The sequence below is a fragment of the Rhinoraja longicauda genome, chromosome 37 (assembly GCF_053455715.1).
Source record: "Rhinoraja longicauda isolate Sanriku21f chromosome 37, sRhiLon1.1, whole genome shotgun sequence".
NCBI classification, from domain to species: Eukaryota; Metazoa; Chordata; class Chondrichthyes; order Rajiformes; family Arhynchobatidae; genus Rhinoraja; species Rhinoraja longicauda.
Window position 1 is genome coordinate 11,452,402 of NC_135989.1, and position 21,534 is coordinate 11,473,935.

General features: G+C 50.2%; 1 protein-coding gene across 1 annotated transcript in view; it reads left to right on the forward strand.

The window, feature by feature from the left end:
* Window positions 1-2,066: 2,066 nt before the first annotated feature.
* LOC144610587 (uncharacterized) overlaps window positions 2,067-21,534 on the forward strand; it is a 225,265-nt gene continuing 205,797 nt past the window's right edge. The window contains 4 exon segments of the mRNA XM_078429396.1: window positions 2,067-2,106; window positions 11,379-11,546; window positions 12,746-12,959; window positions 13,893-14,055. Coding sequence (XP_078285522.1) covers window positions 2,067-2,106; window positions 11,379-11,546; window positions 12,746-12,959; window positions 13,893-14,055 — 585 coding nt within the window.

Sequence of the window (21,534 nt, forward strand, 5' to 3'; positions counted from 1 at the left end):
GGGCAGGGGAGAGGGAAGAGGGGGAAAAGGAGAGGGAAGGGGGGAAGGAGAGAGGAGAGGGGGAGAGGGGGAAAGGATGGGGGGAAGGAGAGAGGAGAGGGGAGAGGGCAGGAGGGGAAGGGGAGAGGGAAGAGGAGGGAGAGGGAAAAGGGGGTGGAGGGGGAAGAGGGGGAGGGCAGGGGGGAAGGGGAGGGGGAAATGGAAAGTGGAGAGGGGGAGGGGGAGAGGAAAGGGGGTGGGAGGAAGGATGGAAAGAGCTGTCCCCCCGCTCTCGTCTCTCCCACCCCCTCTCGTCTCCCCCCGCTCTCATCTCTCCCCCCCCCGCTCTCGTCTCTCCCCCCCCCCGCTCTCGTCTCTCCCCCCCCGCTCTCGTCTCTCCCCCCCGCTCTCGTCTCTCCCCCTGCTCCCCGCTCTCGTCTCTCCCCCCCCGCTCTCGTCTCCCCCCCCCCGCTCTTGTCTCTCCCCCCCTCTCGTCTCTCCCCCCCGCTCTCGTCTCTCTCCCCCCCCCGCTCTCGTCTCTCCCCCCCCCGCTCTCGTCTCTCCCCCCCCGCTCTCGTCTCTCCCTCCCCCCCGCTCTCGTCTCTCCCTCCCCCCCCGCTCTCGTCTCTCCCTCCCCCCCCTCTCGTCTCTCTCCCCCCTGCTCTCGTCTCTCTCCCCCCCCGCTCTCGTCTCTCCCCCCCCGCTCTCGTCTCTCCCCCCCCCGCTCTCGTCTCTCCCTCCCCCCCGCTCTCGTCTCTCCCTCCCCCCCCTCTCGTCTCTCTCCCCCCTGCTCTCGTCTCGCCCTCCTCCCCCCCGCTCTCGTCTCGCCCTCCTCCCCCCGCTCTCGTCTCTCTCCCCCCTGCTCTCGTCTCTCCCTCCCCCCAGCTCTCGTCTCTCCCTCCCCCCCGCTCTCGTCTCTCCCTCCCCCCCGCTCTCGTCTCTCCCTCCCCCCCGCTCTCGTCTCTCCCTCCCTCCCGCTCTCGTCTCTCCCTCCCCCCCGCTCTCGTCTCTCCCTCCCCCCCGCTCTCGTCTCTCCCTCCCCCCCGCTCTCGTCTCTCTCCCCCCCCGCTCTCGTCTCTCCCCCCCCCGCTCTTGTCTCTCCCCCCCGCTCTCGTCTCTCCCTCCCCCCCGCTCTCGTCTCTCCCTCCCCCCCGCTCTCGTCTCTCCCTCCCCCCCCCCTCTCGTCTCTCTCCCCCCTGCTCTCGTCTCTCTCCCCCCCCGCTCTCGTCTCTCCCCCCCCGCTCTCGTCTCTCCCCCCCCGCTCTCGTCTCTCCCTCCCCCCCGCTCTCGTCTCTCCCTCCCCCCCCTCTCGTCTCTCTCCCCCCTGCTCTCGTCTCGCCCTCCTCCCCCCCGCTCTCGTCTCGCCCTCCTCCCCCCGCTCTCGTCTCTCTCCCCCCTGCTCTCGTCTCTCCCTCCCCCCAGCTCTCGTCTCTCCCTCCCCCCCGCTCTCGTCTCTCCCTCCCCCCCGCTCTCGTCTCTCCCTCCCCCCCCGCTCTCGTCTCTCCCTCCCTCCCGCTCTCGTCTCTCCCTCCCCCCCGCTCTCGTCTCTCCCTCCCCCCCCGCTCTCGTCTCTCCCTCCCCCCCCGCTCTCGTCTCTCCCCCCCGCTCTCGTCTCTCCCCCCCGCTCTTTCCCCCCCCCCTCGTCTTCCCCCCCCCCTCGTCTTTCCCCCCCCTCTCGTCTCTCCCCCCCTCTCCCCCCCCCTCGTCTTTCCCCCCCCCTCTCGTCTCTCCCCCCCGCTCTTTTCTCTCCCTTTCCATTGTCCCTTGTTCCTCTTATTTCCCATCTTGTCCCCTTCTCTCCGTTTCCCACTAATTTCTCTCCTCCCTCTCCCCCCCCCCCCCCTCCCTTTTCTTCCTCTACTTCTCCATTCTCCCACTCCAGCCCCTCTGCTCCCCCCCCCCCCCCCCCCCCACGCCCCCACGGGCTCCAGGCCGCAATAACGATGTTAATCTGAGTTGCCGGCCCACTGCGTGTGACGGTGGGCCCAGATTTCCCTCAGATGTTGCCTGCAGCCTGTCTGTGTGTCGGGCTCAGCCCTTTGTGATGAATCCAAGCTCTCTCTTTGAACCGAGCGTGGGCGGGGAGCATGCAGCTGAACCATGTGTATGCCCCGCCGCTCAGCCTCAGTAACCCTCCTCCCAACATGTGTGCCTCTGTCCGGTCATACGTTGCACTCTGCGTGTAATTAGGCGTGTAAAGTGTGCGTGCACTAAATCACGTGAGAGAGGAGTAGAGTCCAGCTGTTGCCGGGGCGGGTGAACGGCCGTTGGGATCGTGCCACATCCATTCAAACCGTATGGAAACAGGCCCTTCAGCCCACTGAGCTTGTGCTGACCATCAAACAACCTTCTCCACCCACCCGACACCGATCCAAATGGAATAACGAGGAACTGCAGGCGCTGGTTGAACCCGACGATAGAAACAAAGTGCTGGAGTGAGTCTGAAGAAGGGTCTCGACTCATTCCTTCTCTCCAGAGATGCTGCCTGTCCCGCTGTGTCTATCTGCCTGAATAACTCAGCGGGTCAGGCAGCATCTGTGGACACAACATGGATGTGTGACGTTTCGGGATGGGACTCTTGCTCGGTCTGAAGACCCGAAACGTCACCCATTCCTTTTCTCCGGAGATGCTGCCTGACCTGTGGAGTTCTCTGGATCTGAGGCAGATCTGAGAACCCAGGGGGGTCGCACTGAAAATAGAGACAAAATGGCGGAGGAACTCAGCGGGCCAGGCAGGATCTCTGGGGAAAAAGGATGGGCGACGTTTCGGGTCGGGACCCTTCTTCAGACTGAAATTAGACGGTGGTGATGGGGGGTGGTGGGAGCTAGAGGTAGGAAAAGGCCAGAACAAATCAGGGCTGGCAATAGATTTAGCTAAGCAAAGTGGTGGAGCAACTCAACCAGTCAGGCAGCATCCGTGGAGGATAGAAACAAGGAACTGCAGATGCTGGATTACAAAAGACACAAAGTGCTGGAGCAACTCAACAATAGACAATAGACAATAGGTGCAGGAGGAGGCCATTCGGCCCTTCGAGCCAGCACCGCAATTCAATGTGATCATGGCTGATCATTTTCAATCAGTACCCCGTTCCTGCTTTCTCCCCATACCCCCTGACTCTGCTATCCTTAAGAGCTCTATCTAGTTCTCTCTTGAATGCATTTCAGAGAATTGGCCTCCACTGCCTTCTGAGGCAGAGAATTCCACAGATTTACAACTCTCTGACTGAAAAAGTTTCTCCTCATCTCCGTTCTAAATGGCCTACCCCTTATTCTTAAACTGTGACCCCTGGTTCTGGACTCCCCCAACATTGGGAAGTGCTCAACCACCAGGAGATCAGATTGGTTAACGCAGACTGAGCGCAGGTGTTGAGCGAAGCGATCGCCGAGCCTGCGTTTGGTTTCGCTGATGTAAATAAGTTGACATCTAGAGCAGCGGATGCAATAGATAAGGTTGGAGGAGGTGCAGGTGAACCTCTGTCTCACCTGGAAAGACTGTTTGGGTCCTTGGATGGAGTTGAGGGGGGAGGTAAAGGGACAGGTGTTGCATCTCGTGCGGTTGTAGGGGAAAGTGGTGGTATGGGTAGGAAGGGACGTGTGGACCAGGGAGTTACGGAGGGAACGGTCTCTGCGGAACGCAGAGAGGGGAGGGGATGGGAAGATATGGCCAGTGGTGGGGTCCCGTTGTAGGTGACGGAAATGTTGGCGGAACATTGAGGTGCATTGAGATTGCCCGTCCTGCTGTAGGTGCGAGTCAGTTGTGTGACTGGCGGGTTGAATGGTATGAGGAGCATCGCAGACATTACACTGTTGCAGCTTGAAAGACGATACGGCCTTCGTGGCTGATGCCACAGCCCCTGGCTGTGCTGAATACCACTCCCCACTCACTCACCTGTTCTGTATTAAACCCATCATCGTTGCTGGAAAGCTACCTCAGTAGCAAATCTGTCTGTAGTTAAGATCCAGCGCTCGAATGACTGGCACCATTCCAACATCCTGTGGTCTGACAGGCGATCACCGTTACTGGTGTCTGAATACATCTCTTTCTTTGACCGAGTCTGGGCTATTCCCTTACTGATTTGGTTGGGGGTTCGGGGGGTGTTTTGCTACCTCCTTCTGTCCAGTTTAGTCGGAAGAATCGTGAAATAGAATATTGTTTCATTGCCGAGTGATTGGTTTATTATCGTGCCGGAAGGAACCCTTCTTCAGACTGAGATTCAGGGGGAGAGGGAACCTGGAGATTTGGAAGGGTACAAAGAGACTGTAAAGTGCGAAAAGAACTGATCAAAGCAGACAATGATCAAGGAAAATAGACACAAAATGCTGGAGTACCTCAGCGGGACAGGCAGCATCTCTGGAGAGAAGGAATTTGTGATGTTTCGGGTCGAGACCCTTCTCCAGAGTGTCTGCGGTTTATTATCCTCAGGCGTTTACTTTAGACTTTGAGACGAGGCTGTGGAGATACAGCGCAGAAACAGGCCCTTCGGCCCACCGAGTCCGTGCCGACCAGTGATCCCCGCACATTAACACTATCCTACACACACTAGGGACAATTTTTACATTTACCCAGTCAATTAACCTACATTAACCTGCACGTCTTTGGAGTGTGGGAGGAAACCGAAGATCTCGGAGAAAAACCGGATCGAACCCGGGCGCTGTGAGGCAGCAACTCTACCGCTGCACCACCGTGCTACCCCATAGATGTATAGAGGCGTAGCAACTATGGTTTACAAATATAGGCACAAAGTGATGGAGTAACTCAGCGGGTCAGGCAGCATCTCTGGAGAACATGGATAGGTGACGTTTCACAGAGTGCTGGAGTAACTCAGCGGGTCAGGCAGCATCTGTGGTGAACGTGGATAGGTGACGTTTCACAGAGTGCTGGAGTAACTCAGCGGGTCAGGCAGCATCTCTGGTGAACGTGGATAGGTGACGTTTCACAGAGTGCTGGAGTAACTCAGTGGGTCAGGCAGCATCTCTGGAGAACATGGACAGGTGACATTTCAGGTCGGGACCCTTCTTCATACTGATTTGTGATCAGTGAAAAGCTTTGTTCTGCATGCTATCCAAACAGATCAGATATGCCCATATGTGCAGGAAAGTAACTGCAGATACTGGTATCACAAAATGCTGGTGTAACTCAGCAGGTCAGGCAGCATCTGTGGAGAACATGGATAGGTGACGTTTCACAGAGTGCTGGAGTAACTCAGCAGTTCAGGCAGCATCTAGGAGAGAGGGAATGGTTGACGTTTGGGGTCGAGACCCTTCAGACTCGTACAATCTCATATACCCATACAATCAATTAAAACTCACGTACAATAGGTAAAGCAAAGAGGATGATACAAAGTGCAGGATATAGTTCTCAGCATCAATTCCAAAGAAAAACAGGCCCTCCCTTTGGCCCAACAAGTCCCTGTGGAATATTGGAGATCTGTTATGCTTAAAAGCAACTGCATTCCTGAGGTTATGAAATACCATTTGAATCTACGCGGCTTTCTTAAATTAAGTCATTCACTTCCAAAGCAGTTCACTGTGTGAAACAATTAGATTTTTACGGTTTAATGCAGTGAATTGATCATAAATGTATGATGCATTCCTAACACTCTTTTTAAATAGCGGCTTGTGCTGTGTGCGTACTTTCCCAGTATTTAAGCTCATCCATATCCCTTGAGGAAAAAGAGTTATACTTCATAAATAGAATCTGAACGGACTTTGCAAATGACTGTAGAATAAATTTTCCACTTCATTCCATTTGTCTGAGATTTTTAAGATTTAGATTTAGAGGGAGGGAGGGGGGAGGGGGGGGTAAAGGGGGTTGGGGGGGATGGAGTGGGGGGAAGGGGAGGGGAGGGGGGAGGAGGGAGGGGGGAGGGGAGAGGAGAGGGTGCTGCACCAATGCAGGAGAGGTTTGGGCCCAACGTGTCCACTAGGTCTAGTTTCAATCTATGACTCCATGATGATCAAGGAAAGGTGGAGCCCACAATGATCCATTGTTGGCTGTAGAAGAGGTGATGATGTAGGGGTACAAACAGGGAAAACCAAGCAAGATTACGGGGAGACACCAGGAGATGATGTGATGAGCTTTCGAACCTGAGAGAGACAGATTGAGAGTTTAAAAAATATGAGTTGCTTTTCCCTCGGGAAACTTCTGCTTCCTGAGCCTATGTAGGAGTTGGACAAGAGTTTAGTGATGTTTCCACAGATAGGGGAAGGGAATATGGGATGAACTTTCTATTTTGAATTAAATTCTTGCCCTCAGGTCAAGTGCAGTTTGGTTTGCGGTGGAATAAAGCCTTTTGTCGTTAGTCCGGCCAACTCTTCATAATGCTTCCCTTCAAAGCCGTCAATTGTCAAGGGGGATTTCCCAAATCCATGGTGCAGGGAAATATCATAGAACTCCAATGAACTTCGCTATTTAGAATTAATTTTCAGAAGCCTTAAAGAATGGTGCCAATCTAAACATTGATTTTAATTTAAAAATATGATCTTGCAAAACTGAAAGGCTTGGGGTACAAAACTTGGTTCTCCACTTTTTGTTTAGTTTAAAGAGACAGCACAAAAAAAGGCCCTTCGTCCCCCACCGCTTCCACACCGACCAGCGATCCCCGCACACTAACACTATCCTACACACACCGGGGACATCTATTTTACATTTACATCAAGCCAATTAACCTACAAACCTGTACGTCTTTGGAGTGTGGGAGGAAACCGAAGATCTCGGTGAAAACCCACGCAGGTCACGGGGGGGGGGGGGGAACGTACAAACTCCGTACAGGCAGCGCCGTTAGTCAGGATGGAACCCGGGTCTCTGGCGCTGTAAGGCAGCAACTCTACCGCTGCGCCACCGTGACGCCCACTTGTAAATATTAGCGGCCTAATCAGATGATGTTAGATAGATGATGTATTTCATTGGAATTCGGGAAATTGGATCTTGAGGTATTAATGTCTCGAAAACATAGTTCACAAAACCAAACATGAATTTGAAGGGTTTATTGGTGGTGATATTTTGGTCCAAGCAACATTCTCCAAATTCTTCAGATATATTCAAATCTGTTTTCTGTGGCATGCTTTGATCAGCTTAATTGACCAAGATAAGAAGGTCTTGACCCGAAATGTCACCCATTCCTTCTCTCCAGAGATGCTGCCTGTCCCGCTGAGTTACTCCAGCATTTTGTGTCTATCTTTGGTGTAACGCCAGCATCTGCAGTTCCTACCGACACTTTAATTGGCCAAACTGGGCGAAATGTCCGCCCTGAAGTAGATCATGGTCTGATTAGGTAGACACAGAGAACTCAGCGGGACAGGCAGCATCTCTGGAGAGAAGGAATGGGTGACGTTTCGGGTCGAGACCCTTCTTCAGACTGATTAGGGGCAAATCAAACTCCTCATGTGTAGGACCGGGGGTTCAAGTCAAGTCAAGTCAAGTCAAGTTTATTTGTCACATACACATATACGATGTGCAGTGAAATGAAAGTGGCAATGCCTGCGGATTGTGCACAAAAAAGAATTACAGTTACAGCATATAATAAGTTAATAAGTTACTAAAAATAAATAGTGTAGACAAAAATTTAGTCTCTGGAGTTATACAAGTTGACAGTCCTGATGGCCTGTGGGAAGAAACTCCGTCTCATCCTCTCCGTTTTCACAGCGTGACAGCGGAGGCGTTTGCCTGATCGTAGCATCTGGAACAATCCGTTGCTGGGGTGGCAGGGGTCCCTCATGATCTTGCTTGCTCTGGATCTGCACCTCCTGATGTATAGGTCCTGCAGGGGGGACGAGTGTAGTTCCCACGGTGCGTTCTGCCGAACGCACTACTCTCTGCAGGGCCATCCTGTCCTGGGCAGTGCTGTTCCCAAACCAGACTGTAATGTTGGGATTGAACCTGTGAGGCAGCAGCTCTACGCGCTACGCTACTCAGCTGCCCCTATGGTCCATGCTTATGTTCCATATGCGCCTCCTCTTGAGGACTGTGAGGGCATAGAGGGTGGCTCGGTGGTGCAGCGGTAGAACTGCTGCCTCACAGCGCCAGATCGTGCACGTCGGGTTGATTGCATTAGTCGAAACAGAGTGGACCACATGAAGGTTGCGATCTCCCACCTACAACTACCCTTGACCTACAACTTCAGGCTGTGCATGCCATTCGCAAGAGGAAGACAGCGCCAGAGACCCAGTTTCAATCTTGACTACCGTACCGGTGGTGTCTGTACGGAGTTTGTACATTCTCCCCGTGACCTGCGTGGGTTTTCTCCGAGATCTTTGGTTTCCTCCCACACTCCAAAGGTACACGTTTGTAGGTTGATTGGCTTAGTGCAAATGTAAATTGTCCCTAGTGTGTGTAGGGTAGTGTTAATGTGTGGGGATCGCTGGTCGGCGCGGACCCGGTGGGCCGATGGGCCTGTTTACCCACTGCTTCTCTAAAAACTAAGGGAGACAAACTTAGCACTGTCTCAGTCCTGATAGTTTAGTTTAGAGATAGAGTGCAGAAACAGGCCCTTCAGCCCACTGTGTCCACACCGAACAGCGATCCCTGCACACGAACGCTATCCTACACACACTAGGGACAATTTACAATGAAACAATTTTTTACCGAAGCCAACTAGCCGACAAAGTACGTCTTTGGAGTGTGCGAGGAAACCGGAGCACCCGGAGAAATCTCACACAAGTCACGGGGAGAACGTACAAACTCCTTACAGACAGCACCCGTAGTCAGGATCGAACCCGGGTCTCTGGCGCTGTAAGCAGCAACTCTACCGCTGCGTCACCGTGATGCCCATGTGCCTACCATAGGTGAGTGCCCTAGACTGGAGGCTAAGCCCATTCTGCCCCCTATCATGGGCGGCACGGTAGCACAGCGGTAGAGTTGCTGCTTTACAGCGAATGCAGCGCCGGAGACTCAGGTTCGATCCTGACTACGGGTGCTGTACTGTAAGGAGTTTGTACGTTCTCCCCGTGACCTGCGTGGGTTTTCTCCGAGATCTTCGGTTTCCTCCCACACTCCAAAGACGTGCAGGTATGTAGGTTAATTGACTGGGTAAATGTAAAAATTGTCCCTAGTGTGTGTAGGATAGTGTTAGCGTGCGGGGATCGCTGGGCGGCGCGGACTTGGAGGGCCGAAAAGGCCTGTTTCCGCGCTGTATCTGAAATATGAAATATGAAATAAATAAAATATGTTGTAGCTCACTCAAACCTCATGGTTTGAAAGATAATCTGCTCCACTGCGAAATCTCCTCAAGGTATGTCTACTTTGAAGATGTTCTCCTCCTCTCTCCGCTCTCATTTCTCTTTTCCCTGTTAACTGTGGCCCTTTATCATCGTTACATTTTTGCACATCTTTCGTTCATTCGTTCTATGTCTTTCTACATCACCGTCTGTATCTCTCGTTTCCCTGCCCCGTGACTCTCAGTCTGAAGAAGGGTCTCGACCCAAAAGGTCACCCATTCCTTCTCTCCAGAGATGCTGCCTGTCCTGCTGAGTTACTCCAGAATTTTGTGTCTATCTTCGGTTTAAACCAGCATCTGCACCAGTTCCTTCCGACACATTTTAGTTCCTCTCTTGTGCTGTTTTTGGCCTGGGATTGAAGCTCAAAAAAATCTCTGTGACTTGCTTGCCAAATCCTAACATAGAACCTGCAGAGTGTCTACTGAAATGGCTCTTTGACCAGAGGGAGGTTACGCAAATTGGGACAAGGCTCTCATGAGTTTAGACGAATGAGAGGTGATCTCATTGAAAAATATAACCGGTGCAAAATTAGACTAGTTTTATTTGAGATGCAGCAGGGAAACAGGCACTTCGGCCCATCAAGCCCATGCTACCCATCGATTATCTGTTCAGTCATTGTTCTTTGTTATCACACTTTTGCATCCACTCCCTTACACAATATGGGCAAGTTTTACGGTGGCCAATTAACCTACAAACCCACACACCTTTGGGATGTGGGAGGAAACCGGAGCACCCGCAGGAAACCCACGCGGTCACGGGGAGAACGTGCAAACTCCACATAGACAGCACCCTGTGGTGAATCTGTGGAAACCATTGCCACAGAAGGCAGTGGAGGCCAAGTTATTGGGTATTTTTAAAGGGGAGATTGATGGATTCTTGATTAGTACAGGTGTCAGGGGTTATGGGGAGAAGGCAGGAGAATGGAGTTGAGAGGGGGAGATAGATCAGCCACGATTGAATGGCGGAATAGACTTGATGGGCTGAATGGCCTAATTCTGCTCCTGTCTAATGATCTTAATAAAAACTCAGCCCAATAAGGAGCAGAAAGCTCACTCATGAGTGTTAGCATGCAGGATTAGAGACAAACCTAAAAGTTTGAATGACTGAATGATGGAGTAGACTGGATGGGCCGAATGGCCTAATTCTGCTCCGATAACTTGTGAACTTATGAACGACACATGATTACAATCAAGCTGTCCACAGTGCACAGATAAAAGGTAAAAGGTACAACATTTAGAACGGAGATGAGGAAAAACCTTTTCACTCAGAGAGTTGTGAATCTGTGGAATTCTCTGCCTCAGAAGGCAGTGGAGGCCAATTCTCTGGATGCTTTCAAGAGAGAGTTAGGTGGAGCTCTTAATGATAGCGGAGTCAGGGGGTATGGGGAGAAGGCAGGAACGGGGTACTGATGGTGGATAATCAGCCATGATCACATTGAATGGCGGCGCTGGCTCGAAGGGCCGAATGGCCTCCTCCTGCACCTATTGTCTATTGTCTATTTAGTGCAAGATAAAGTTTGATTAAAGATGTGGGTGCGTTTGCATGTGAGCATGTGTGTGCGTACATGTGTATCAGTGCCTCGTGTGTTCCCAAAAGGTTAACCTGCCGATGTACATGAATGTTCCGTGTGCTGACAGTGTGGGGTTACGACAACCCAAGTCTTGAGTCCCGTCCCTGGTGATCGGGATGCCCAGACCATCACACAAACCAACCTCCCTTCCACTGACTCCATCTACACCTCACGCTGCCTCGGCAAGGCCAGCAGCATAATCGAGGACCAGTCTCACCCCGCCCACTCCCTCTTCTCCCCTCTCCCATCAGGCAAGAGGTACAGAAGTGTGAAAACGCACACCTCCAGATTCGGAGACAGTTTCTTCCCAGCTGTTATCAGGCAACAGAACCATCCTGAACCATCCTACCACAGTGCTAAACAACTACCCACCTCTTTGGTGACCCTCGGACTATCCTTGATTGGACTTTGCTGGCTTTACCCTGCACTAAACGTTATTCCCTTATCATGTAATTATACACTGTAAATAGCTCGATTGCGATCATGTATTGTGTTTCTGCTGACTGGTTTGCACGCAACAAAAGCTTTTCACTGTACCTCGGTACACGTGACAATAAACTAAACTGAATCTGAACTCAGCTGAGTCTGACGAGGGTGCTTGTGGTTCCTTGCAGAGAACGCGGTCGACATCCTGCAAGTGCTGAACCTCCAGGACACCGTGGAAGGAGTCGTGAATGTGGCAGGATTTTGCACCCAGCGGAAAGGCTCTGAAGACACTGACTTTGCACTCCGGGTGGAAAACAAAACACACTTCACCGCCCTCACCACCCAACTGTTTCCAGGTATGTTTATCTCCTGAAAGACGCATCCTATTGGTACTTTGCCTGCTCCTGCAGTGTAAGAACCAAGAGTGTTATATTGCCGTATGCCCCAGACAGAACGATGAAATACTTACATGCAGCACCACAAAATATGTAAAGATAGTACTCTATAAACAATATAACAAATGAGAAAAAAATGTTCAATACAGATATATATATATATATGTGTGTGTGTGTGTGTGTGTGTGTGTGTGTGTGTGTATATGTGTGTGTATGTGTGTATATGTGTGTGTGTGTGTGTATGTGTGTGTGTGTGTGTATATGTGTGTGTGTGTTCAATACAGATATATATATGTGTGTGAGTGTATGTGTGTGTGTATATATGTGCGTGTGTGTATATATATGTATGTGTGTATATGTGTGTGTATACGTGTATATATAGCACGTGTGCACATATGCATGTGTGTGCATATAAACTCACACGTTCACATATGTATATATATACACACACACACATGCACACACACACATACACTCACACATGGTCTGGGCATACATGTGTGTGTATATATATATATATATATTGGTACTTTGCCTGCTCCTGCAGTGTAAGAACCAAGAGTGTTATATTGCCGTATGCCCCAGACAGAACGATGAAATACTTACATGCAGCACAACAAAATATGTAAAGATAGTACTCTATAAACAATATAACAAATGAGAAAAAAATGTTCAATACAGATATATATATATGTGTGTGTGTGTGTGTGTGTGTTTGTGTGTGTATGTGTGTATATGTGTGTGTGTGTATGTGTGTGTGTGTGTATGTGTGTGCGTGTGTATATATGTGTGTGTGTTCAATACAGATATATATGTGTGTGAGTGTATGTGTGTGTGTGTATATGTGCGTGTGTGTGTGTATATATATATATGTATGTGTGTGTGTATATGTGTGTATACGTGTATATATAGCACGCGTGCACATATACATATGTGTGCATATAAACTCACACGTTCACATATGTATATATACACACACACACATGCACACACACATACATGTGTGTGTATATATATATATATGTGTGTGAGTGTATGTGTATATATATATATTGGCCTAATTCTGCTCTGACAACTAATGAATTTAGCCAAGGCAATCTGTGAGGCAGAGTTGTGAGCACCGTGTGTTTACTCCACCAATATTCTCTCTCTCGCTACAGATGGGAACTTCCCTGAGAACTTCTCCATCCTGACGACACTGAAGGCCAAGAAGGGCGCCCAGTTCTTCCTGCTGTCTGTGTACAACGACCAGGGCATCCAGCAGCTGGGCGTGGAGGTTGGCCGCTCTCCCGTCTTTCTGTACGAGGACCAGACAGGGAAACCTACACCCGAGGATTACCCCATCTTCAAAAAAATCAACCTGTCAGATGGCAAGTAAGTCCCCCCCCCCATCCACCTCTTGAGTAGGGTGGTCAAGAACCGGAGGACATGGGTCTAAGGTTTAGTTTAGTTTCGTTTTAGAGATACAGCGTGGAAACAGGCCCTTCGGCCCACCGGGTCCGCGCCGAACAGCGATCCCCGCACATTAACACGACCCTACACACACGGTAGGGACAATTTTTACATTTACCACGCCAACATACCTACGTACCTGTACGGCGTTGGAGTGTGGAAGGAAACCAAAGATCTCGGAGAAAACCCACGCAGGTCATGGGGACAACGTACCCAGGTGGGACTAGTGTAGACAATAGACAATAGGTGCAGGAGGAGGCCATTCGGCCCTCCAAGTCAGCATCGCCATTCAATGTGATCATGGCTGATCATTCACAATCAGTACCCCGTTCCTGCCTTCTCCCCATACCCCCTGACTCCGCTATCCTTAAGAGCTCTATCCAGCTCTCTCTTGAGTGCATTCAGAGAATTGGCTTCCACTGCCTTCTGAGGCAGAGAATTCCACAGATTCACAACTCTCTGACTGAAAAGGTTTTTCCTCATCTCAGTTCTAAATGGCCTACCCCTTATTCTTAAACTGTGGCCCCTGGTTCTGGACTCCCCCAACATTTGGGAACATGTTTCCTGCCTCTAACGTGTCCAACCCCTTAATTATCTTATACGTTTCGATAAGATCCCCTCTCATCCTTCTAAATGGGACATGTTAGCCGAGGTGGGCGTGTTGGGCTGTTTCCACGCTGTATCACTCTGACTCTATGGCCATCAAGAACCTTGTATTGCGTATCAAGGAATACCTGTAGGTCGTTGTGCTGTGCAGCTATCTGAACCTCTGTTGTACTGCAGCGGTCCACGCCTTCATGAACGGCTGCCTGGCCCGATGAGTCTACGTTAGTCGCTGGCGCTTGTGTCTTGCAGGTGGCACCGGCTGGGCATCAGTGTTGAAGGGAAGAATGTCACCTTGATCGTTGACTGTGACCAGCGGTTCACCGAGCAGCTGGCCAGGAGTGACAACCCCGTGGTCAACACCAATGGAGTGGTGGTTTTTGGCACCAGGATCCTGGACGAGGAAGTGTTTGAGGTTAGTGCCGAGACACCTCCTTTGGGTTCACCTCTGTTGGTCCGTGGCTAGAAGTGGAGGCCGGCACGGTGGGTGGCGCAGTGCCCGGTACCCGCGTTTGATCCTGACTTTAAGTTACCCTCCAGAGAACTGGGCACAAAGCAGGCAGTCTTCTAGCTAGTAGTGAACCCTCTCCTCCTGTACAGCTCTGGCACATGGGTTACCAATGGAATGCACCTCTCAACACCAGCGAAACTACCAATGCTGCCTCTGCAATAACTTCCCAAGGATGTGAACCAATGTTAGCATTCTCTCCCAGGCTAACATCGTTAGGGGCGGCACGGTGGCGCAGCGGTAGAGTTGCTGCCCTACAGCGCCAGAGACCCGGGTTCCATCCTGACTACGGGCGCTGCCCCGCACGGAGTTTGTACGTCCACGCCGTGACCACGTGGGTGTTCTCCGGGTGATCCGGTTTCCGCCCACACTCCAAAGACGTACAATTTAGTAAGTTAATTGACCTCAGTAAAATTGTAAATCGTCCCTTGTGTGGAGGAGAGTGTTAGTGTACGGGGTGATCGCTGGTCGGCACGGAATCCATGGGCCGGATCTCTAAAGTACTGAAGAGGCATTAAACTACTAGACCAAGTGGACCCGTTGGGCCCAAACCTCTCCTGCATTGGTGCAGCACACTCTCCTCCCCCCCTTTCCCTCTCCTCTCTCCACCCCCTCTCTCCACCCCCTCTCTCCACCCCCTCTCCCCTCCCCCTCCCCCACCCCCCTCCCCCACCCCCCCCCTCACCCCTCCCCCTTCCCTCTCTAACCCTCCTCCTTCCTTCCCTCCCTCCCCCCTCCCTCCCTAGGAGATAGATTTAAACTTAAAAATGTGAATGACTTTAAAAATATAACACCGATTTCAATGAAACTTCTTCCATTGGCACCAAAGGGACGACGGTGAGTAAGGTGGGCCTAAAATTGTCGCGCTACCGTGTACCGTTTTGGCCGTAGTTCAGGAACAAACAAACAAACAAACGAGAGTTTTAGTATATAGGTAATGAAGATAGATAATGGAGAGATGTCCAAAAGAAATGCTTGCTAGAATGTTATACGACACTGCGGTCAAACAGATAAAAGCAAACCTAAATCCACTCCCATGTAAATACAAAGTGATGCCAAAATATACGGCCTCATTTCATTGTATGTATTTTAGGTATTAGTTATTATAGATAATACTTGATAAATATTGATTAGGGAATGGGGGTAGGATTAAATAAGTAACATGTAAAGACGTTGAGTAATGGATGAAATTCTTTGTATTTCTGTTTTTTTGTTTATTTTGTTTTTTAATTGATGTCTTTTAACATGTACGAAATAAAATGATAGAAAGAAATAGAAAGAAAGAAAGAAATTGCTGCAGATCACAATTGCTAAAATGTTCATTTGAGATACATTGTTAAAAGTACACCGTGGCAATTCCGATCACCTATGTGTTTCTTGGCACAGTGGCACGCACGGCTGGTAAAATTGCTGCCTCACGGCGCGAGACACCCGGGTTCGATCCTGTTCTTGGGGAGTGAGTGATTGAGTTTGAGGGAGTGAGAGAGCGGAGTTTGCATGTCCTCCCTGTGACCCACGTGGGCTTCTCTGGGTGCTCTGGTTTCCTCCCACATCCCAAAGAGATGCGGGTGTGTAGGAGAATTGACCGATGACAGTTGACCCTGATTTACAGAGCGATGGGGAGAGGGGAGAGATGGGGAGGGGGGAGAGAGAGAAGGGGAGATGTGGGAGGAAAGCAGAGCCAAGCTCACATAGCCAGGAGACAAGAGGGAGATTAACACTCATTAAAAGTTGAATTACTTTGAGGCAAGATGTATTTTCTGTCATGGTGTAACTGGGTGAATGCACAGGATGGCAGCGGCCAGTTGCCATGAGGTTATCTTCGACTGCAGGTTGTTCTGTGTGATCTCGAGCGTGGGTCTAATTGAAGCACATTCTGTCGACCAAACCGCTGCACGTTTACTGGGCCCCGACAGTGCAGAGTGGCAGAACTGATCAGAAGATTGTTTGAACTCAGGGGAGTTAGCCAGAGAGCGATTGCTGGCTCGTAATCGAGACGCTCAGTATCAGTTCAGTGCATTGTCACGTGCACGGAGGTACAGTGAAAAGCTTTTGTTGCTTGCTAACCAGTCGGCAGAAAGACAATACATGATTACAATCGATCCATTTACAGTGTGTGCAGAGCAAGTGCAAGGTAAAGAAGCCAGCAAAGTACAATAGACAATAGGTGCAGGAGTAGGCCATTCGGCCCTTCGAGCCAGCACCACCATTCAATGTGATCATGGCTGATCATTCTCAATCAGTACCCCGTTCCTGCCCTCTCCCCATACCCTCTGACTCCGCTATCCTTAAGAGCTCTATCCAGCTCTCTCTTCAATGGCGGTGACAACAGATAATAGACAATAGACCATAGATAATAGATGCAGGGGTATGCCATTCGGCCCTTCGAGCCAGCACCGCCATTCAATGTGATCATGGCTGATCATCCTCAATCAGTACCCCGTTCCTGCCTTCTCCCCATACCCCCTGACTCCGCTATCATTAAGAGCTCTATCTAGCTCTCTCTTGAAAGCATCCAGAGAATTGGCCTCCACTGCCTTCTGAGGCAGAGAATTCCACAGATTTACAGATTCCACCGATCTGCGAGGAGTTAAAAAGATGATAGTTAAAGTAAGAAATATTGCTGCCGGAGTAGAGATTTAACAGCTTGGAGTGATTGTAATGTGCGATTGTAGATCTGCTTCTGTGGCTAGCACGCAAATAGTCATAAGGTCATAGGAGTAGAATTAGGCCATTCGGCCCATCAAGTCTACTCCGCCATACAATCATGGCTGATCTATCTCTCCCTCCTAACCCCATTCTCCTGCCTTCTCCCCTTAACCTCTGACACCCGTACTAATCAAGAATCTATCTATCTCTGCATTAAATATATCCATTGACTTGGCCTCCACAGCCTTCTGTGGCAAAGAGTTCCACAGATTCACCACCCTGTGAATAGTCGCCTGGCTTGGGCGCCATCTTGGAAGCAGTTGTGGATGATCTCTGCATCTATGAGCCATTGCCGATGGCATGTTGGGCAGTAGTGTGCGGTCTGAGCAAGCTGTAGCCCAAGGGGACAGGAACACACTGAGATACACCTGCCCATCAAGTACGCTGGTGAATACAGCCCAGCTGTGCACAGCATCAACCCAATATCAAGGAGCATTGGTGTCTGTTGGCAGTAATCTCTGTAGCAGATGCCTTGTGCATCTGCCTTCACACACAAGAACCAATAGAGCTTGCTTCATGGTAAAGAGCTTCAGTGACATGGTGGCACAGCAGTAGAGCTACTGCCTCACAGCGCCAGAGACCCGGGTTCGATCCTTACTGTCTGAAGAAGGGTCTCGACCCGAAACGTCACCCATTCCTTCTCTCCTGAGATGCTGCCTGACCCGCTGAGTTACTCCAGCATTTTGTGATATAAAAATACCTTTGATTGGTACCAGCATCTGCAGTTATTTTCTTACACTTACTGCGGGTGCTGTCTGTACGGAGTTTGTACGTTCTCCCCGTGACCTGCGTGGGTTTTCTCAGAGATCTCCGCTTTCCTCCCACACTCCAAAGACCTACAGGTTTGTAGGTTCATTGGCTTGGTGTAAATGTAACGTTGTCCCTAGTGTGTGTAGGATAGTGTTAATATGCGGGGATCACTGTTCAGTGTGGATGGTGGGCCCTAGGGCTTGTTGCCACACCGTATCTCTAAACTAAACTAACCTGGAACAAGCCCTTTGGCCCACAATGTCCATGCCGAACATAATGCCACGATAAACTGTGTAGGCAAGAACTGTAGATGCTGGTTCAAATCGAAGATAGACACAAACTGCTGGAGTAACTCAGTGGTTCAGGCAGCATCTCTGGAGAGAAGGAATGGGTGACGTTTCGGGTCTTCGGACACTTCAGCCAAGATAAACTAATCTTCTCTTCCAATCATTGATCCATATCCCACAGATCCCTCATGTACCCTATGTGACCTATCTACTAGATAGCCTGACTGTTGAGATACTGCAGCAATTTGTGTGATTTTTTTGCAAACCGACATTTTACTGCTCCACTCCAAAATCTCCTCAAGGTATGCTGACATTGAAGAAGTTCTCTTCCTCTCTGCAGAGGTTCTGTGAGACTCTCTCTGTCGTTGCTCTCGCTGTGTGATTCCTGCCGCTCTCCTGCTCTGCGGAAGGGTCCCGACCCGAAACGTCACCTGTCCATTTCAACAGAGATGCTGCCCGACCCGCTGAGTTGCTTCGGCACTTTGTGCATTTTTTTTCCACTTTAGTTTAGTTTAGTGATACAGGCCCTTCGACCCACCAGGTCCACGCTGACTAGCGATCCCCGTACACTAACATTATCCTGCACACAAGGGACGATTTACAATTTTACTGGGGTCAATTAACCTACTAAATTGAACGTCTTTGGAGTGTGGGAGGGAACAGGATCACCCGGAGAAAACCCACGTGGTCACGGCGTGAACGTACAAACTCCGTACAGGCAGCACCCGTAGTCAGGATGGAACCCAGGTCTCTGGCGCTATAGGGCAGCAACTCTACCGCTGTGCCACCGTGCCACCCCTAATGATGTTGGCCTGGGAGAAGATGCTAACATTGGCTCACATCCTTGGGAAGTTATTGCAGAGACGGCATTGGTAGTTTTGCTGGTGTTGAGAGGTGCATTCCACAGGTAGCGCATGTGCCAGAACTGTACAGGAGGAGAGGGTTCACCACTAGCTAGAAGACTGCCTGCTTTGTGCCAAGTTCTCTGGAGGGTAACTTAAAGTCAGGATCAAACCCGCGTCTCGGGCGCTGTAAGGCGGCAACTCTACCGCTGCGTTTTAGTTTAGTTTAGAGATACAGCGCAGAAACAGGCCCTTTGGCCCACCGAGCCCGTGACGACCAACCATCCCTGTACACTCGCACAATCCTACACACACTGGGGACAATTTACAATTTTTACCGAAGCCAACTAACCTACAAACCTGCTCGTCTTTGGAGTGTGGGGGGAAACCGGAGCACCCCGGAGAAAACCTAGGCAGGTCACGGGAAGAACGTGCAAACATGGTCAGTATGGAACCTGGGTCTTTGGCACTGCAAGGCAGCAACTCTGCTGCTGCGCCACCGTGCCAACCTAAATTGCCCCTGTGAAGCGTGTCGGTCCGTGGTAGAATCTCGGGAGAGCCGATGGGAAATCAAGAATGATCAGTGTGGACTCGGTAATCTGAGGGCCCTGCTGTGGGACTCCATGACCTGACTTTAAGTTAGGTATTTCACACCAAGTGCCCTGGGGAAGGCAGCACTGATGTGAATTTTGTGGGAAAGGATGCAGCTTTCTCAAAACCTCAGTACTGTGAAGACATCTTTAATTGAGACGAGAAGTTGGCTGGAGTTGCTTAGAAGCAGCATCTGGGATGAGCAAGGGAGATTTCCAAATTCCAAGCATGTGCTCACTTGTAGCCGAATATCTTGGCCCTCAGTGGCCAATTAGTTTTGGGAATCTTGAGGTTTCAGAGCAATAGAAGAGCAAAATGTTTGGTTGGTGGAAAAGTTGTCGTTGTGCCCAGGATTTAGTTATGGGATTTAGAGATTGAATTATTTCCAGACAGACAGAGAGCAAAGATGGTTTTTTTTTAGACATATCAATAAAAAAGAGTATTTCTTTCAGTGCCAGGTCTACATTCCAACACCCTGTTCAGGTGTGAAGATTTGGAGGTTTTGTGACCTAACCGCTATCAAATGAAAGCTTTCAATATATTTAGCATTAGTTTTAGATCTGGAGATACAGCGTGGAAACAGGCCCTTCGGCCCACCGAGTCCATGCTGAATATTTTTGTTCGCACTTGTTCTGTGTTACCCCACTTTCCCATCCACTCCCGACGCACCAGGGACAATTGGCAGAGGCCATTTAGCCTCCAGGCCTGCACGTCTTTGGAGTCTGGTAGGAATCGGGAGCACCCGGAGAAAACCCACACAGTCACAGGGAGAACCTGTGTAGAGACCGGGGTTCGATCCTGACTAAGGTTGCTGTCTGTACAGAGTTTGCACGTTCACCCTGTGACCGCATGGGTTTACTCCGGGCGCTCCGGTTTCCTCCCACATCAGAAAGACTTGCGGGTTTGTAGGTTAATTGGCTTCTGTAAAAAAAAAGATATATTGTCCTTAGTGTGTAGGACAGTGTTAGCGTACGGGGTGATTGTTGGTCAGCACGGACTCAGTGGACCGAAGGGCCTGTTTCCAGGCTCTATCTAGAGTGGGGTAAAGCGTGTCGAGGTACTGATTGAGAGTGATCAGCCATGATCGCATTGAATGGCGGTGCTGGCTCGAAGGGCTGAATGGCCTACTCCTGCACATATTGTCTATTGTCTATTGTTGCATAGAAAATGTAACAAAGAAACAGGCCATGTAGCCCAAGCAACCTTCTTAATCAGATCATATATTATAAGAAAATAACTGCAGATGCTGGCACAAATCGAAGGTATTTATTCACAAAATGCTGGAGTAACTCAGCAGGTCAGGCAGCATCTCGGGAGAGAAGGAATGGGTGACGTTTCGGGTCGAGACCCTTCTTCAGACTGATGTCAGGGGGGCGGGACAAAGGAAGGATATAGGTGGAGACAGGAAGATAGAGGGAGATCTGGGAAGGAGGAGGGGAAGAGAGGGACAGAGGAACTATCTTAACCAGATCCATCAGTGCGATCTTACAGGGCCTGTTTTCACTGGAGTTTGGAGGGATGAGGAGGGGGATCTCATTGAAACTTACCGAACAGTGAAAGGCCTAGATAGAGTGGGTGTGGAGAGGATGCTTCCACTGGTGGGAGAGTCTAGGATCAGAGCACACAGCCTTAGAATCAAAGGACGTACCTTTAGAATGGAGATGAGGAGGAATTTCTTTAGTCAGAGGCTGGTGAATCTGAGGAATTCATTGCCTCAGTCGGCTGTGGAGACCATTGGGTATTTTTAAAGCAGAGATTAACAGGTTATTGATCAGTGAGGGTGTCAAAGATTATGGAGAGAAGGCAGGGGGATGGGGTTGAGAGGGAAAGATAGATGAGTCATGATTGAATGGTGGAGCAGACTCGATGGGTGGAATGTCCTAATTCTGCTCCTGTGTTTTATTACCTTCGTTTTCTCCTTCGTATCCATGCAGATCCATGAGGGCGTGCAGCGTAGGTTTACTAGGTTAATTCCCGGAATGGCGGGACTGTCGTATGTTGAAAGACTGGAGCGACTAGGCTTGTACACACTGGAATTTAGAAGGATGAGAGGAGATCTTATCGAAACGTATAAGATTATTAAGGGGTTGGACACGTTAGAGGCAGGAAACATGTTCCCAATGTTGGGGGAGTCCAGAACCAGGGGCCACAGTTTAAGAATAAGGGGTAGGCCATTTAGAACTGAGATGATGAAAAACTTTTTCAGT